At 40.4% G+C, this 17,903-nt stretch overlaps 1 protein-coding gene across 16 annotated transcripts in view; it reads right to left on the bottom strand.

The window, feature by feature from the left end:
- Positions 1–17,903, bottom strand: part of col25a1 (collagen type XXV alpha 1 chain) — a 406,953-nt gene that overhangs the window by 165,663 nt on the left and 223,387 nt on the right. For 15 of the 16 annotated variants that reach the window (XR_003878287.1, XR_003878289.1, XR_003878294.1 and 12 more), the window contains 5 exons: positions 14,780–14,806; positions 13,368–13,394; positions 5,531–5,602; positions 4,796–4,912; positions 1,820–1,855 (listed from right to left, as the gene is read on the bottom strand). Coding sequence is in view for 4 of the 16 variants with exons in the window: in XM_029753448.1 (XP_029609308.1) it covers positions 1,820–1,855; positions 4,796–4,912; positions 5,531–5,602; positions 13,368–13,394; positions 14,780–14,806 (279 nt within the window). In the remaining 12 variants the exon portion in view is untranslated. Of the gene's footprint in view, positions 1–1,819; positions 1,856–4,795; positions 4,913–5,530; positions 5,603–6,402; positions 6,463–13,367; positions 13,395–14,779; positions 14,807–17,903 lie in introns of all 16 variants that reach the window. The other variant, XR_003878288.1, reaches the window with a different exon arrangement.

Consider the following 17,903-nt stretch of genomic DNA (forward strand, 5'->3'; position numbering starts at 1 on the left):
GGTGGATGGAGCGAGACATGACGTCCCAGATGTGCTCAATTGGATTCAGGTCTGGGGAACGGGTGGGCCAGTCCATAGCATCAATGCCTTCCTCTTGCAGGAACTGCTGACACACTCCAGCCACATGAGGTCTAGCATTGTCTTGCATTAGGAGGAACCCAGGGCCAACTGCACCAGCATATGGTCACACAAGGGGTCTGAGGATCTCATCTCGGTACCTAATGGCAGTCAGGCTACCTCTGGCGAGCACATAAAGGGCTGTGCGGCCCCCCAAATAAATGCCACCCCACACCATGACTGACCCACCGCCAAACCGGTCATGCTTGAGGATGTTGCAGGCAGCAGAACGTTCTCCACGGCGTCTCCAGACTCTGTCACGTGCTCAGTGTGAACCTGCTTTCATCTGTGAAGAGCACAGGGCGCCAGTGGCGAATTTGCCAATCTTGGTGTTCTCTGGCAAATGCCAAACGTCCTGCATGGTGTTGGGCTGTAAGCACAACCCCCACCTGTGGACGTCGGCCCTCATACCACCCTCATGGAGTCTGTTTCTGACCGTTTGAGCAGACACATGCACATTTGTGGCCTGCTGGAGGTCATTTTGCAGGGCTCTGGCAGTGCTCCTCCTGCTCCTCCTTGCACAAAGGCGGAGGTAGTGGTCCTGCTGCTGGGTTGTTGCCCTCCTACGGCCTCCTCCACGTCTCCTGATGTACTGGCCTGTGTCCTGGTAGCGGCTTCATGCTTGGGACACTTCGCTAACAGACACAGCAAACCTTCTTGCCACAGCTCGCATTGATGTGCCATCCTGGATGAGCTGCACTACCTGAGCCACTTGTGTGGGTTGTAGACTCCGTCTCATGCTACCTCTAGAGTGAAAGCACCACCAGCATTCAAAAGTGACCAAAACATCAGCCAGGAAGCATAGGAACTGAGAAGTGGTCTGTGGTCACCACCTGCAGAACCACTCCTTTATTGGGGGTGTCTTGCTAATTGCCTATAATTTCCACCTGTTGTCTAATCCATTTGCACAACAGCATGTGGAATTTATTGTCAATCAGTGTTGTTTATTAAGTGGACAGTTTGATTTCACAGAAGTGTGATTGACTTGGAGTTACATTGTGTTGTTTAAGTGTTCCCTTTATTTTTTTGAGCAATATATATATATATATATATATATATATGTGTGTGTGTGTGTGTGTGTGTGTGTGTGTGTGTATATATGTATGTATGTATGTATGTATGTATGTGTATATATATATATATATATATATATATATATATATATATATATATATATATTTCATAAAAATGCTGTAGCCATTCCCCATGGATCACCAAAATCAGTTATTTAAATTCTCGTAAAAATGAAATGCAAGTATGGATGTTCTAAATAAGATGCAGCTTCCTTAAGTGGTTGCATTTGTACTTAGACCAAAAAAATTGTGAGAGAGAAAAGTCTATTAAAATATGCCACAGTGCTGGGCATATGAAACTGGCAAACCATTTTAGCACAGAAAACGTGAAAAGGCATAATTTTCCCAAGGGAGAACATGTGGTCTTGGTATAGCTAGATCCTCAACATGGCAATGTTTTTTATATTGTCATTTTGGAAACAGAAACTTAAATATAACCTCAACATCATTATTTAACAATTAGGCACAAAAACGCTGTGGCAATAGTAATAATGTAAGTATCTCCGGATGCATTTCACAGAATCAGTTCAATGTAGGCTAAACTCTAAATAAGCACAACACAAGGTATTGAGATATTGGGTAAACCAGTATTGGAAGAAGTGAATGTCATAACATAATGACCTACTTACCATTAGTCCTAGCTCTCCTGGGGTCCCAGGATCTCCCTGTACAAATACAAAATGCCCAATTAGTAAAACACAGATTAAAGTAGAGATTTGTTCTACTTCAATGATTTGAAATTACAGTTGGTGATAAATAATTAGATTGGCTTTGGAACATTAAATTATTCATATTTTAAATAAGACATTTGGTTATGAAGATTTGGATTTGAATTGTGGGTTATGCAGATGGATGTTAGTGTTCAATACAGAGGCAAATTCATCAGTTTATCAATGATACAGTTTCTAGATAAAAAGAAACAATCCACATCCTAATTAGGTGTCCATCCTTCCTTTTGCATCTGGTGGACTCTACAGTGAATAGCAGTTGATTTTAAATGAATAGCTCTGTATTGGTGCAGTTCTGGGCTTTATGTAGGTACGGCCATGTGACACCTGTCCGATTCGGCCCTATGTAGCTGGTTGGTGGCCATTGTGGAAAACTAGTGCCCTAGAGTGTAATAGGTTAAATCTGCAATGGCACTACAGCTAAACATTTTTATTTTGACCTATTCTGTATTTTTGTAAAAGTCTTTAAAATTGACAAAGTATATAATATCATAGTATATATATCATTGGAATCAGTAGACTTCAGGTAACACTTACATAACTTTTTAGAGTGTAAAAGGTAACTTTATATTTAAAACACCACTGAAAGTAAAAATATAAAAATTTTGCGATTTCTGAATGTTTTTCATAATTGTTGCGATCATAAAGGCAATAAACAAAGGCCATATGGTTTTGGCCACGTAGACCCAACACAGGGGAAGCCATTACCTAAAACATACATGCAGGTAAAATGTATCTTCACCATTAATCTTTAGGGGGCGCTATAGACCAACCCAAGGCCCATCTGAAATGGTACTTTATCAGGTTTTATGGTACATATCTATGTAGTTAGTTAATGAATTGGCATTTGTGGCACAAATCTCATTCCAGTCATGGGACCGATATTACAGTGGTTCCTCCTTTAAAAGTTGCGAGCTTACACCGCGGGACTTAGAGGTACCCAGTGTCACGGCTTCTTTGCTCCAGACCACAAGGGGTAGTTAAGAGCACCCATTATCCATTTGGGTCCCAAGGTTTTTATATGACCAATCATATCGAGTGGTTCCAATGACGAATTTGACGCGGGCCACTCGTCCCTGGTGACTTCAGCAAAGATGGCTGACAAAACATTACGGGGAAGCAAATGTATGTAGTTATAAGGTCATAATGAGTCAAGCAAAAAATTTACAATTGATAGGAATATGTTAGTTCATGTAGAGACAAACGATTGTGCATATTTTTTTGTCATGAAGTTAATTTACGAAAATCGATATTTAGCAAGTTTTTTTCAGCCATATCCAATACCAGGTGTATCAAAGTCATTCATTGTAGCAAGCAGGGAGCAGGTTTCAAACCCTCAACATTCTAGCCCGAAGTCCAGCACGCTATCGACTGTGCCCAATATAATAGCCCAGTACTGCACTGCCGAACATCATTTTCCGTTCCAGCAAGTACCAGTCAAAAGTTTGGACACACCTACTCATTCCAGGATATTTTCTACATTGTAGAATAATAGTGAAAACATCACAACTATGAAATAACACATATGGAATCAGTTAAGAACACATTCCTATTTACAAGGACAGTCTACTTCTTCCTCCCCAACATGGATTTGAACCCCAGTCTCCCGCATGCTCCGCATTCTGTAGTACAGACATGGCCTGCTCTCCCTTATGTAAGGAATTAACCACTTTTCCATGTTTACTATAGTATGTATTGTAGACTGCGCAGTAGCCTAATAAATACATTTCGTTAATAAAATAATGATAAAAAAATACTCTTTAAAAATGCAGATGTTGATTTAGTTATGGATCCATAACGAATTACTATGGGAATAAATATCCCTGATTTACAGAAATATTGGAAAAAAGTTGTCTAATGAAGGCAAACAATATAGAATCCTCCAAGCCTGTAGCCTACTCCCAACTGTCATGTTGCACATCGCCATATTTTCCAATCCATCCTAACGGAAACCCTAAGGGTTTCGTATTTTGTTTTTCTCTGAATAGAAACACCATAATATTAATCAAATTAATTAAGCCAAATTTCTTAAAATCAATCCCGTATACTATGTTATTACAAAAAAGGTTTTAAATTCTCTGGTAATGCCAATACGGAATGCTACCAAATGCTTCTCAGAGATGCCCTCTGGTGGTCAAACTAGCAATAACTTGCAGTAACAGAAAAAATGGCTGAGAATTAAATGACGTGCTACAGAATGCTGCGGCAGCATGTGAAAAATGCTAATTTCGGTCACATGACTTGAATGGGATTTGTGCCACAAATGCTAAAATATTATTATTTGGAAACAGTGCCAGGGATACTAAACCAAAGCATGGATTACTGTCATACCTTGCCCATAGACTGCTTACAGGGAAAGGAAAAGAAAATGTAAGTCTAATTTTGGTGAACTATCCCTTTAAAGATATGTCAATTTCATATTTAAGACCAACCAAAAGCTGATCTTAGTGGCAAGGCAGTTGGTTATGGTATCGCTTTTGCCAGCAGGAGCACAGTAGCCTAATCAGTAGCTTATCACCAATGTTTTATTAAAATATCAACTTTTGGAGCAGCAAAACAGTCAACATTTATATTGGATAATTTTTTGTACAGCTTCTGTGAAAGATTTGTACTCATTATGTGCGATGCCCATTGAATAAAACATGTCAGTGACTGTAGAAAGCCCGTTTAGAAACATGAAGTTGTTAATAAAAAGACTGCTTATTGTTTTTCGTTCATAATTCGGTTTTAAAAATGCATCTTCTACTTTCCTTTCATATACGGGCAATCAGAAGCAATTTCGTTTGTGTTACATTCATTAAAGGGGTTTCCCCTTTGTGCCATTTCCCAGGCCAAGGACTGTACTGTACCCATACAAACATACAATACTGTACTCACCGGCAGACCTTGCACTCCCCGGGGCCCATCCTTGCCTGTGTCCCCTGGTGGCCCTCGGGGGCCAGGGGGACCTGGGGGTCCAGGAGGCCCTGGTGGACCTGCCGAACCCTGATCTCCCTGTAGAGCAATGCAACAAGTCAAATCATTACATTAAATGGCTTCAAACTTTTAGATAAATAATGAAGACATCAGTAGAGCAATCATTAGAAATAACAGTGAAATTAGTAATCGGTTGGGCATGGAAAACCTCCATAGGGAACATGAAGGGGAGTTTGCAACTCTTACTTTAGTGTCTCAGATGTTAAGTTAATAACACTGGAGTAGGACTTTAGAAATTAATTAATTAATTTACTAACATTTTCTAACTGGTCTATATCTGAAATGTTGTTTAAAATAATTGCTACTTGGAGTATTCCCAATTAGAATTTCCCAGTTTAATTAACTAATTTGTCTACACTAAGCTTTGACAAACAGCAATAGTAAGTGTTAGATTTTCATTAAGATGAATCTAACACATTCTGCAAATTAATTCTTTAGTTACAAGTGGTAATGTATGAAGATCATTACTAAATGTATGCTTCGAGAATTTCCTCTAAGATGACAGAATGGGCAGCAGTGTGCTTCTGATAGGTCCAACTAAAGGCTGGCATGCAAACTGAGGAATGAACAAGGAGAAGTTGTCAGGTGATAAACCCGTTCGGAGGAAAGATAAAGACGAGCAAGGACAGCCACTACCTTAATAAGCCGCCGCTTTATGAGCTGCTGGTCAGCAGAAAGAAAGCCATGATTGATCTTAGGGAAGACCATCTGAGCGAGCAGGTGTGTGAGGTCAAGAAGTCGAAGGTCAGAGGTAAGTGAGGTTGGAGGAGGATGAGGTCCCAGAAGAAAAAGGAGGCAAAGGGCAAAAAATAGATTTGATTAGACGTTGCGTCACAAGACCCAACTAAGCACCTTCATAAATGGGGAGAAATCCACACTTTTCCACCACAGTGGCTTTGGAAGTCTGGACTTCATTTTGGAGCCAGAGCACATAATTACCACCTCAGGGATGCTGGGATGCCACACAGGGCTCGCAGATCCTGGAAAAATGGGAACTCCTCTGCGGAGGCGCTGACATCATCACAGTAGTGCTCAGTGCCAAGCCAGACCCTCGGAGGTGCACACACAGAGAGCTGCATGGTTGACCTTCTGAAGGTCCATTTTTTTTATGCTGTGCTTTTTAAGTTGGGCAAGTATCTAATTTTGACACTTTGGTTTATTGTTTAATGTTCCTTGCTAAGTTCCTTCCATTCATTCAGCATCAATGGACATTAGCCAGACCATTTCTTGGTTTGAAAAATTACAATTCTGGTCGTAATCAACTACACATTACTGGGTTATAAAAAGCTACCTTGGATTTCAATGGGGCCCTGGCATTTTGCATGAAAAAGAAACCCCTCGGGTAAAAGACTTTGTGGCACTGAGTGGACGATTATGGCCCTGATTAACTACTGTGCCTGGCCCTGGTTTGTCATTGGGGCAAGCAGTAAAGGCTCGACAGTGATGCATTCATTCTCAGTGTGTGTCATCCAGGGGTCAGACTGAGCAGCTAGGCCACACCAACAAACCTTGACAGTCAGGATCTGATTGCTGTACAAAGCAGCCAGTGTAGGGAGACCAGGCAATCCCTAAAAGGACATACAGCACAAGATTGCTCAACACAGACAAATCATAGAGAGCTCCAGACACAACACAATCAAAGTTATGAAAACATCCATAACAGCGGAGTAGTCAATCTATCTGTTCCATACTTCATTGACTTCAACAAGCCATGAAAAAGTTAATGGCTTTAATTGTTTTGTCTCCCCAATATTTTTTCTTATGTAATAATGGACTTAAATGTTTCATTTCAGGTGCAGTTAATACAGGTAATGAGTGGAGAACAGGAGGGCTTCTTAAAGAAAAACGAACAGGTCTGTGAGAGCCGGAATTCTTACTGGTTGGTAGGTGATCAAATACTTATGTCATGCAATAAAATGCAAATTAATTACTTAAAAATCATACAATGGGATTTTCTGGATTTTTGTTTTAGATTCCGTCTATCACAGTTGAAGTGTACCTATGATAAAAACTACAGACCTCTACATGCTTTGTAAGTCGGAAACACTGCCGATTTTGCAGGTTATCAAATACTTGTTCTCCCCACTGTATATAATCACTTGATTCCAAATGTACGGAAAGGGTTCAATGTGGCTTGTTTCTCTTTCTCTAGTTGGATCAGTAACACACCTAGACATAGGTTGAGAATGCCAGCAAAGCAAAAAATTACATTGTTAAGAGTGTTCGTATTGAAGGGGAAAAAATACTTTCTGTGGAAATTCAATCAAATATTCAAACCAAATTGCTTTGCTTCGTAACAGCTCTGATACAATCTTGAAAAGTGAACAATGAAGATATGACACATGCTTCACTTGTGCTGCCTCTTTGGGATAGAGTATGTTAGATTCATGAACGATTCGATACATTTGCCGGGAGACAGTGGGACTTAGCATTGATCCCCCACCTTTTACGAGATGCCAGAGGTCTGTGTAAGCTCTCATTATACACTGCTGACTTGGCCAGAGTCTAGCACTGTCAAGCTCACTGACACTGTCTGTGTGTTCAAGCCAAGTCTCCTTCTTGTGGGAAAATAAATTATCATCTGACTTCAGAGTCAGCCAAAAACGGCAATTTTCTTCAATGCATCAAATCCACTCACATTAGATGTGGGACAGTGCACTCGCCACATTGTACTGTGGCTGCATTCATGGATATGGGTGACAATGGTAATGACTTTGGTGGTTGACTGATAATCCCAACCATTTTCTAATCACTTTTTGTTTTTCTCTCTGAATAGGATATTGAATATTTGTTCGCCTTAGCAATCTCACTGGAATAAAGACCTCCTCCATTCCTGTCATTATTGAAAGAGATTGTCATAATATCTCAAAATAGGACTACTTAATGTTAGATCCCTCTACTTCCAAGGCAGTCATATTCAATGAACTAATCATGTCTCCGGACCTACGCATTGCCACGGTCATACCCTGGATCTAGTTTGGTCCCATGGAATAAATATTGTGGATCAGAATGTTTTTCCTCATAATCCTGGACTATCAGACCACCATTTTATTATTTTTGAAATCGGAACAAATAATCTGCTCAGACCCCAACCTAGGATTCTCAAAAGCCATGCTATAAATTCTCGGACAAACCAAAGATTCCACACTCACAACCAAGGACGTCTGAGTACAAAAATCAGGATCTCAATGTAACCTTGCATAATACCCTAGATGCAGTCGCACCTCTGAAAACAAAAAACATTTGTCTCAAGAAATTAACTCCCTCGTATACAGAAAATACCCGAGCCCTGAAGCAAGCTTCCAGAAAATTGGAAAGGAAATGGCCCTCCACCAACCTGAAAGTCTTCCGACTAGCTTGGAAAGACAGGACCGTGCAGTATCGAAGAGCCCTCACTGCTGCTCGATCAGTCTACTTTTTCAACCTGATTAAGGAGAATAAAAACAAACCGAAATGTATTTTTGATATTGTCGCAAAGCTAACTAAAAAGCAACATTCCCCAAGTGAGGATGGCCTTCACCTCAGCAGTGATGAATTCATTAACTTCTTTGCCGAAAAGATCATGATCGTTAGAAAGCAAATTACCACAAATGATTTATCCAAAACTCAGTTGTCCTGAGTCTGCACACAACTGCCAGGACTTAGGATCAATGGAGACACTCAAGTTTTTTAATCCTCTATCTCTAGGCACATTCCTGAAAATAGCCTCAACAACTTCCAGCTGTCTACTGGAAGCAAATTACGGACTCCTCTCTTGAATCTGTGTATTTCTCCAAAACTTAGTTGTCCTGAGTCTGCACAGAACTGCCAAGACCTAGGATCAATGGAGACACTCAAGTTTTTTAATCCTGTATCTCTTGACACATTCCCGAAAATCGCCTCAACACCTTCCAGCTGTCTACTGGATCCTATCCCAACTAAACTACTGAAAAAACTCATTCCTGTGCTTGGCCCTTCTATGTTGAACATAATAAACATCTCCCTATCCTCCGGATGTGTACCAAACTCACTAAAAGTGGAAGTAATAAAGTCTCCTGAAAAAGCCAAACCTTGACCCAATTTGTTTTTTAACTAATCGGCCTATATCGAATCTCCCATTCCGCTCAATTTAAAACAAAATAGCTGTTGCGGAGCAACTCACTATCTTCCTGAAGACCAATAATGAATACGAAATGCTCCAGTATGGTTTTAAACCCCATCATAGTACTGAGACTGCACACATGAAGTTGATAAATTACCTTTTAATAGCATCAGACCAAGGCTCTGCATCTGTCCTTATGCTCCTAGACCTTAGTGACACTTTTGACACCATTGATCACCACATTCTTTTGGAGAGATTGGAAACCCTAACTGGTCTACATTGACAAGTTATTTTCTGGTTTAAATCGTATATGTTGGAAAGATATCAGTTTATCTCTGGATGGTTTGTCCTCTGACAAAACAATGGTACTTTTTGGTGTTCCTCAAGGTTCCATTTTAGGACCACTATTGTTTTCACTAAATATTCTATTTTTTGGTGATGTCATTCAGAAACACAATGTCAACTTTCACTGCTATTCGGACAACACACTGTACATTTCTATGAAACATGGTGATGCCCCAAAATTGCCTACCCTTGAAGCCTGTGTTTCAGAAGGAAGTGGATGCTGGCAAATGTTTTACTTTTAAACTTGGACAAAACAGAGATGCTTGTTCTAGGTCCCAAGAAACAAAGATATCTGCTGTTTGATCTGGCAATTCATCTTGATGGTTGTACAGTCATCTCAAATAAAACTGTGAAGGACCTCGACATTACTATGGACACTTATCTCTCTTTTGACGAACATATCAAGAATAGTTCAAGGGCAGCTTTTTTCTATCTTCATAGCATTGTAAAAATCTGAAACTTTTTGTCAAAAAATTATGCAGAAAAGTTAATCCATGCTTTTGTCACTTCAAGATTAGACTACTGCAATGCTGTACTCTCCGGCTACCCGGATAAAGCACTAAATAAACTTCAGTTAGTGCTAAATACGGCTGCAAAAATCTTGACTAGAAACTCAAAAATCGATCATACTACTCCAGTGCTAATCTCCGAACAATGGCTTCTTGTTAAGGCTAGGGCTGATTTTCAAGGTTTAATTGCTAACCATTACATGGACTTGTTCCTACCCATCTCTCCGATTTGGTCCTACTGTGCATACCTACACGTATGCCATGGTCACAAGACGCAGGCCTCTATATACTGACCCTATTACTGGGGCTGAGTCACTGATGCCCCGGTATCCAAATAGCAACTCCAGTGTAGATGTGGCTTTGTTTTGTAGGTTACTGTCCTGCTGAAAGGTGATTTCCTTTCCCAGTGTCTAGTGTAAAGCAGACTGTAGAAAGTTTTCCTCTAGGATTTTTACAGTGCTTAGAACCATCCCATTTCTTTTGATCCTGAAACACTCCCCAGTATCCATCATGGTATAGGTATGATTAACATCAGCAAATACTGGGGAGTGTTTCAGGATAAAAATAAACGGGATGGTTCTAAGCACTGTCAAAATCCTAGAAAACCTTTCAGCAGGACAATAACCTAACCTATAGCGAAATCTATGCTGGAGTTGCTTACCAAGAAGACAGTGAATGTTCCTGAGTGGCCAAGTTACAGTTTTGACGTAAATCTGCTTGAAAATATATGGCAGGTGTCACGTCTACTCCCGCTCCCCCTCTCCGGCACTCGATGTCACCAGTTTATTCATTATTACGCACACCTGCCACCATCGTTATGCGCACCTGCGCTTCATGAGACTCACCTGGACTCCATCACTTTCCTGATTGCCTCCCCTATATCTCTCACTCCCTTTGGTTCTTTCCCTAGGCGTTATAGTGCTTTCCTGTTTCTTGTTTTGTTCAATGTTCCGTTATTTATTACATTTCCACCCTGTACTTGCTTTCTGACTCCTAGCGTACACGTTACAGAATAACGCCTCTCCAAAGGGAAGCAACAGGGGGTTACTGGGGACGTCGGGTCCAAGTGTCGATGCCTCAGCTGGCTCGTCAGGCTTCCATGCCTCAGCTGGCTCGACAGGTTCTCAAGCCACGGTTGGCTCGTCTGGCTCCCACGCCTCTTTCGGCTCTACAGGCTCCCTCGCCTCAGCCAGCTCTACAGGTTCCCGCGCCTCAGCAGAAGCGACCGGCCCGCTCCTGGTCCTCGGGACCGTCCCTCCCACCATCGTTATGTGCACCTGCGCTTCATGTGACTCACCTGGACTCCATCACCTTCCTGATTGCCTCCCCTATATATGTCACTCCCTTTGGTTCTTTCCCCAGGTGTTATTGACTCTGTTTCATGTCTGTATGCTTTTCTTGTTTTGTACTATGTTCTATTTATTATTACATTTGCACTCCCTGTTCTTGCTTCCTGATTCCCAGCGTACACTTTACAGCAAGACTTTAAAATTGCTGTCTAGCCGCAACAAACTGACAGACCTTGAGCTCTTATAGATTTACAGAAGACTCACAGCTGTCAAAGGTGTTTCTAACTTGGGGAGCTGAATACTTATATTTTAGTTATTTAATTTGTTTTAATCTTTGACATTACAGAGTATTTTGTGTAGATTATTGACTAAATCGATTTTAATCCCATTTTGTAACACAATCCAAGAGGTCTGAATATGTTTGCAAGGCACTGTAAGTGTTTATGTGTTGACCTGACCCCTCTGACCCCTTTTACCAGGTGAGTTGACTGAGAATACATTCTCATTTACAGCAACAATCTGGGGAAAGTTACAAAACACTGTAAAAATATATACACTATATATACAAAAGTATGTGGACACCCATTCAAATTAGTGGATTCGGCTATTTCAGCCATACCTGTTACTGACAATTGTATGAAATTGAGCACATAGCAATGTAATCTCCATAGACAAACATTGGCAGTAGAATGGCCTTACTGAAGAGCTCAGTGACTTTCAAAGTGGCACCGTCATAGGATGCCAGTTCGTCAAATTTCTGCCCTGCTAGAGCTGCCCGGTCAACTGTAAGTGCTGTTATTGTGAAGTGGAAATGTGTAGGAGCAACAACGTCTCAGCCGGGATGTGGTAGGCCACACAAGCTCACAGAACGGGTCTGCCGAGTGCTTAAGCGCGTTAACATTATTTGTCCTCGGTTGCAACACTCACTACTGAGTTTCAAACTGCCTCTGGAAGCAACATCAGCACAATAACTGTTTGTTGGGAACTTCATGAAATGGATTTCCATTTACTGAGCAACCACACACAAGCCTAAGATCACTAGGATGGAAACGCCACTCCAGCCGACGCTTGGCATTGCGCACGGTGTTCTTACGCGAACCGTTTTTGTGCTGACATTGCTTCCAGAGGCAGTTTGGAACTCAGTAGTGAGTGTGTTGCAACCGAGGACAGCGGTCCCATTCTGTGCGCTTGTGTGGCCTACAACTTCGCAGCTGAGCCGTTGTTGCTCCTAGACATTTCCACTTCACAATAACAGCACAGTTAACTGGGGCAGCTCTAGCAGGGCAGACATTTGATGAACTAACTCATTGGAAAGGTGGCATCCTATGACTGTGCCACGTTTAAAGTAAAAATATATATTTTTTCTCTATAATACTACTACCACCTAGCAATTTGATGAAGTTGGCTTTAGCTAGCCCAGATAGGTTCCCAATCTCCCACCCTCATAACAAACAAAAAATAAGCAATTTCAGGCTATCAATCTAGTAGCTAGCTTGTCTTATTATCTTAGCTGGCATGTCAGCTGGCAAGGTTGGTAGACTTTAGAAAAGCAAGCAGTAACTAAATAAGACTCAAATTCCTTTCAATCTTTTACCCAGATTTTAGCAGAGATGCAGATAACCATATTTTGTTTCTTTAAAACAAGAACCACCAGTCAGGAGAATACAGACAGCTCAAGAGGTATGCTTCAATTTATATATATTTTTTTTTACATAGAATTAAGCATAATGATTATGGCTCTAGATTGCATTAAAAAGCTGTTTCAGGTCTAAAAACTGCAACATTTTCCAACCCCCTAGTAATCCTCATGTACTTTTAACATTTGGGTTGTTATTTTGAAGAATTAAGTGATGTCCTACACAGTTTTAGTGTAATTCTATGACTTAATGTCTATTGACTGTTTAGTGATGCGCAACACAGGAAATTGCTTCTCTGTCATGTTTTCAAGTAGGCTCCCTGAGATGACTAATACAAAAAATGATGGACAGTCGTTTTCAGCAACCTATTTAACCCGTCTGTAGTTCTGATCATATTGGAACTCCCTGATACAGTATACAGTATGTTGCTCTGGTTGTCTTTGCAAAAAAAAGCGTTAAAACTATCCTTGGAATCCCATGCAAAAACCATATCCCTGGAATCTCATGCATCTCATATCTTTGGCCCACTACTTCGGCGAGGGAGAAATACAGTCACACAAAGTCACATTCAACAGCCAATCATAAAATGACAAGAAGGAGCAAACCACATACCCGCGGTCCTTGGTCGCCTTGATCCCCCTGCAAGGGGCAGAAAGAATTTGTCTTGAAATACATGTATCAACCAGACACACACACACACACACACACACAGAGAAGAAAGGAAAAATCATATAGTCAGCCTCAAATATTAATTGTGGTTGAGAGTAAAATCACTTATGATAACACAGACTGACGTGAATAGGGTTGAGGGGAAGGGGGAGTGGGACAGTGATCATTGATCATAGAGTAACATGAATACATGACCAATCTCTTTATACCTCACCACACATTTAAGAGGTGCCAACTCTTAGTCAAATTTTTGACTGGCACATCCTCAGACGGTGTACTTTATTCAACTTGGATGGGTGATTTAACACAGTGGCTGTTTCAACATTGAACAGAAATAGGCTGACGTTGAACGAGGCCAAACAAAATGCAAGTGTATCCAATTACCAACTGTCAGTTAGCTACACTAGTGTAAACCTCAACTTTTGAATGACCCATTCTGCATTTCTGTTATTTACTGTACGTGTTGTGCCCTGATACCATAGGGCAGCGCACAATTAGCTCAGCGTCGTCCGGGTTAGGGGAGGGTTTGGCCGGTGTAGGCCATCATTGTAAATAAGAATTTGTTCTTAACTGACTTGCCTGGTTAAATAAAAATGATCGACAAACAATTTGTTGATGAGGTACATTGAGTTATTAGAGGGGTCTGACTGAACAGCAAGGATTGATAGTAAACAGAACTTTCATTAAACACGAATACCAACAACTGTCAGTTATCTATCTCAAAAAAGGAAATAATATATACGCCCTGTTAGAGCCACACAGATGCTTTGCAATGCCTGCTAGTCGAGTAAAACAGAGGAAAACCAGAGCAGCCTATTTCCATTGTGTGTGAATTAAGCGAGGAACCTCAACCATTTGTATGGTTTTAATGTTCCAAAGCAAGGCGCATGGGTACATATTGGTCCCCAAGTCCAACAGACTTATAAAGATACAGTGTGGTTATTTCTCATGGTTGGCTGCCATTTTATGGAGGGATGTTCAGCGAAGAATTTAAGCACTTCAGTTCGGGCCCTGGTGTTAAGTCATTAAGTCAGTGGATTTTTGAAAGATGTGAATATTTAAATATTCACAACTGAGACTTGAGGTAGGTAGGACTTCAATTTTTAATGGGAACTTTAGAATAATATACAAAACTACATTATTTATGGACACATTTGATTAGGGAATAAAGTAAAGTCATACGTTAATGCTTTTGACCCCAAAATGTATTGTAAGAAAGGGTGGGAAGCCAAGGAATTTAGATCATGTCCATCCACTGCCAGAGAAATCAAAGAAAGTTAGCCCTTGGAAAGTAATACATTAATTATGCATTGAACATATGAATAAAACATAGCTATAAACATTTGTTTACCTACCTTGTCACCCTGTAGACCAGGAGGACCCTATTGGGCGGAAAAACATTAAATTAAAAAAGTTAAACATTTTATACATATTCATAGCCTTACAAAAATGTACAGCCAAAGCTGCAAACTGAATGCAAAACAAGGCCATGTGCATAAATCTAGCAATATCCAACAAAGTTCAGACAAGTGGTATGGAGAAACTATATATGCTCTTCACAATGGGAACACTTACTTTTTACACAATTGCTTTTGAAAGGTAAGTTCTACATTCCAAAGTCAGTCATTCAATGTATGAAAAGCTCCTGGGAGGGCCCTGTAAAAGGTAATGGGTGAACAATTGTATTTTAAGGCAGGACGCCTTCGTATTCTCAGTAATAGACCTAATGAGGTCACCCAGTGTTTTGTTCCAGGAACTGGCATGCTGGGGTTTCCCTCCTTTGAGCACCACGTACAGTAAAACTGGCATTTAAACTCTAATAAAATCAGTGTCAGCTCACTAACTGACCAACCGGTCAGCAACATTGTACCTACCGGAGGTTGAGAAACACTGTTCTAATGCAGTCCATGTCATTGATCGTCAGACCATTGGTCAGTGCTTGATTGAGCTTGTGTGGCATAATGGACTAATAGAATAGTCCCAAAATGATAAATCCCTAGGCTAGATCAAACACTATAAGTACTTTTAGTGTTTGATCTAGTTTTCCACCAGATGGGTGGGGTTTATAATTTTCAAAAGTATTTGAACCCAGGTCGGCTGACTGTTGTAGTGGAATGCACATGTTGAACATGTTGTTTATATGGCTCAAGACCATTGGTTGAGTTAAAGGATTGATGTGATTTTGTCGTCAAATAAGTATGTTTGTGGTTTAAAAATAAGGCAGCATCAGGAAAATCATGACCAGTGAAATGTTCCATAATACCAAATCATCAAAGCTACATGTTCGCAAGCACTAATGGGTTTTGTCCAGACATGGCAAGAGACCTTCAGCTTAAGTATAAACCTCTGAAAAAATATGACTGGTTGTGCACTGACTGTAATAATCTGTAGATTGATTGTATAGAAATGTTGACCTGTGTTTGTGTATGTGTTCTCACTGGCCCAGAATAGCAAGCCAACAGACACAGACTTTGTGGTGGTACATTGGCACACCAATCGAACATTCTGGAATGAAAGTGATCCAGAGATATTTCAGCAGCCTTTCTCTTCAGCCAACACTGTGCTAAGGAAATACAGCTCCAACAGGGTCTTCACCCTTTCAGCCCTTCCACACCGTTCTGTTGTGTGCAGGGCCCACTCTTATTGGAGTACAGTGATCCCAGTCATTTTGGGTGAGTGGCAGCACCAATCGGATTAATCCCATGTCCCCAATGGTATTGAGAGGGAGGTGCTGGCTCAGGGGAACTGTAGTTTTTCTCACCTGTAGTTTTCCTAGTCCACACCTTTAAAGCTCAGACACAATAGTAAGATTGTCAAACGTTTACTTAGCACCTCTGAACAGAATGTCTTGCTTATGGTCTTGATTCCAAGCTATCTGCACTTATGTTGCTATTTGTAGAAAGCCCTTGTTAATACTAGCCAGATGGCGACAGCGAAATTACTATCTAACAAGATTACGAAGAAACAATTTAATTCACTTTCCATTATCCCATAACGTTAGCATATACACAAGCTAGCACAACATGGCTATCTAGTTAGCTAGCTAAGGACATGCACTAACTCGGCAGCTAACACAGGCAGCTGTTTCATGGAAACTAGCTAGTACATTGTGATTTAATTATGTCAATACTAGCTAGAGTGGTTAGCTAGCTCGGAATAACTATTTAGTGTTTTATGCATTGTGTCTGTACACTTAGCTAGCTACCATACAATAGCCTTTGTTGCGGCATGTAGCCTAGTGGTTAGAGTGTTGGACTAGTAATCGAAAGGTTGCAAGATCGAATCCTTGAGCTGGCAAGGAAAAAATCTGTTGTTCTGCCCCTGAACAAGGCAGTTAACCCACTGTTCCTAGGCCATCATTGAAAATAAGAATTTGTTCTTAACTGAATTGCCTAGTTAAATAAAATGAAATATGAAGTGTGACTGGTTCATCTATGGATGTACAGAGAAAATGCCTGCCATTTTTGTTGGCTCCTCCACATGGAGGTTCATGCTCTCTGACTGTCTCAAAGTCAAGTTGTTTGCCGCTGACAAGCACTGCAAATATACATTCATGCTTGCTTTGCTGGCCTCTCAAAGAGGCATAATATACAGAGAACATGGGTAGGTATTCTGACGTGAGATCTGTGCACCCAACTATGAGTCATTTAGTAATTTATTGATGTCAGATTTTCAAGAAAATACAACATTCAGTATTCAAATCTCAAGGCAGAATAATGCAGATGTTCTATGTGCTCAATTAAAATAATTGCCATTGCAAGTGCAACATAGAGCACGGTTATCCCCTGGGGAAACAGTGGGAAACACTTGTGTACTGTAGACCCTCAAGCCAAACATACAACTGAGCCATGTTTGGACAAGAAACATGGTTGAACGACAAACATGTTTCAACTGCATTCCTGTAGTGCAATGTAATTAGTCAACAATAAATCAGTCTGAGTTTTCATTGTAAGGGAAAATATTTGGGAAAATGTAGACACCATTGACCAGCTGTTGCCACAAATGTATAAAATGCTGGACAAAAAAATAATACAAAATTACCGATTGGAGTTTTAACGCAAGCCTGTTTTACATATTTTGTTGGCAGAATAGCGCGGCCTCGACGAATACACTTAGACGCCAATGCCTTGCCCTTTGGACATCTACATTTTAAACAGTCTAATAAAAGCCATTTAATATACACCACCACAAATGAATCCATTATTTTGTTTATGGCAGATCTTAAGAAACATGTATTTCAAAAGAACAGAATAGCATACTTTGAGTTTAATGTAGCTTATGTTACTGTGCTTAGTCTACATGGCTATGCGCCATGACAATGAAATCAAAAAGTTCATTTGTTAATTTCGCAGACAAGACACACTTATATTCCCATGCCCTTATCACAGTCAACACATATATATTTTATAGTAAGAATACAATCACAATATAACAGAATAAAATAGAAAGGATATTTTTCCTAAACAAACTATTGCTGAG

The sequence above is a fragment of the Salmo trutta genome, chromosome 5, assembly GCF_901001165.1.
Source record: "Salmo trutta chromosome 5, fSalTru1.1, whole genome shotgun sequence".
NCBI lineage: Eukaryota > Metazoa > Chordata > Actinopteri > Salmoniformes > Salmonidae > Salmo > Salmo trutta.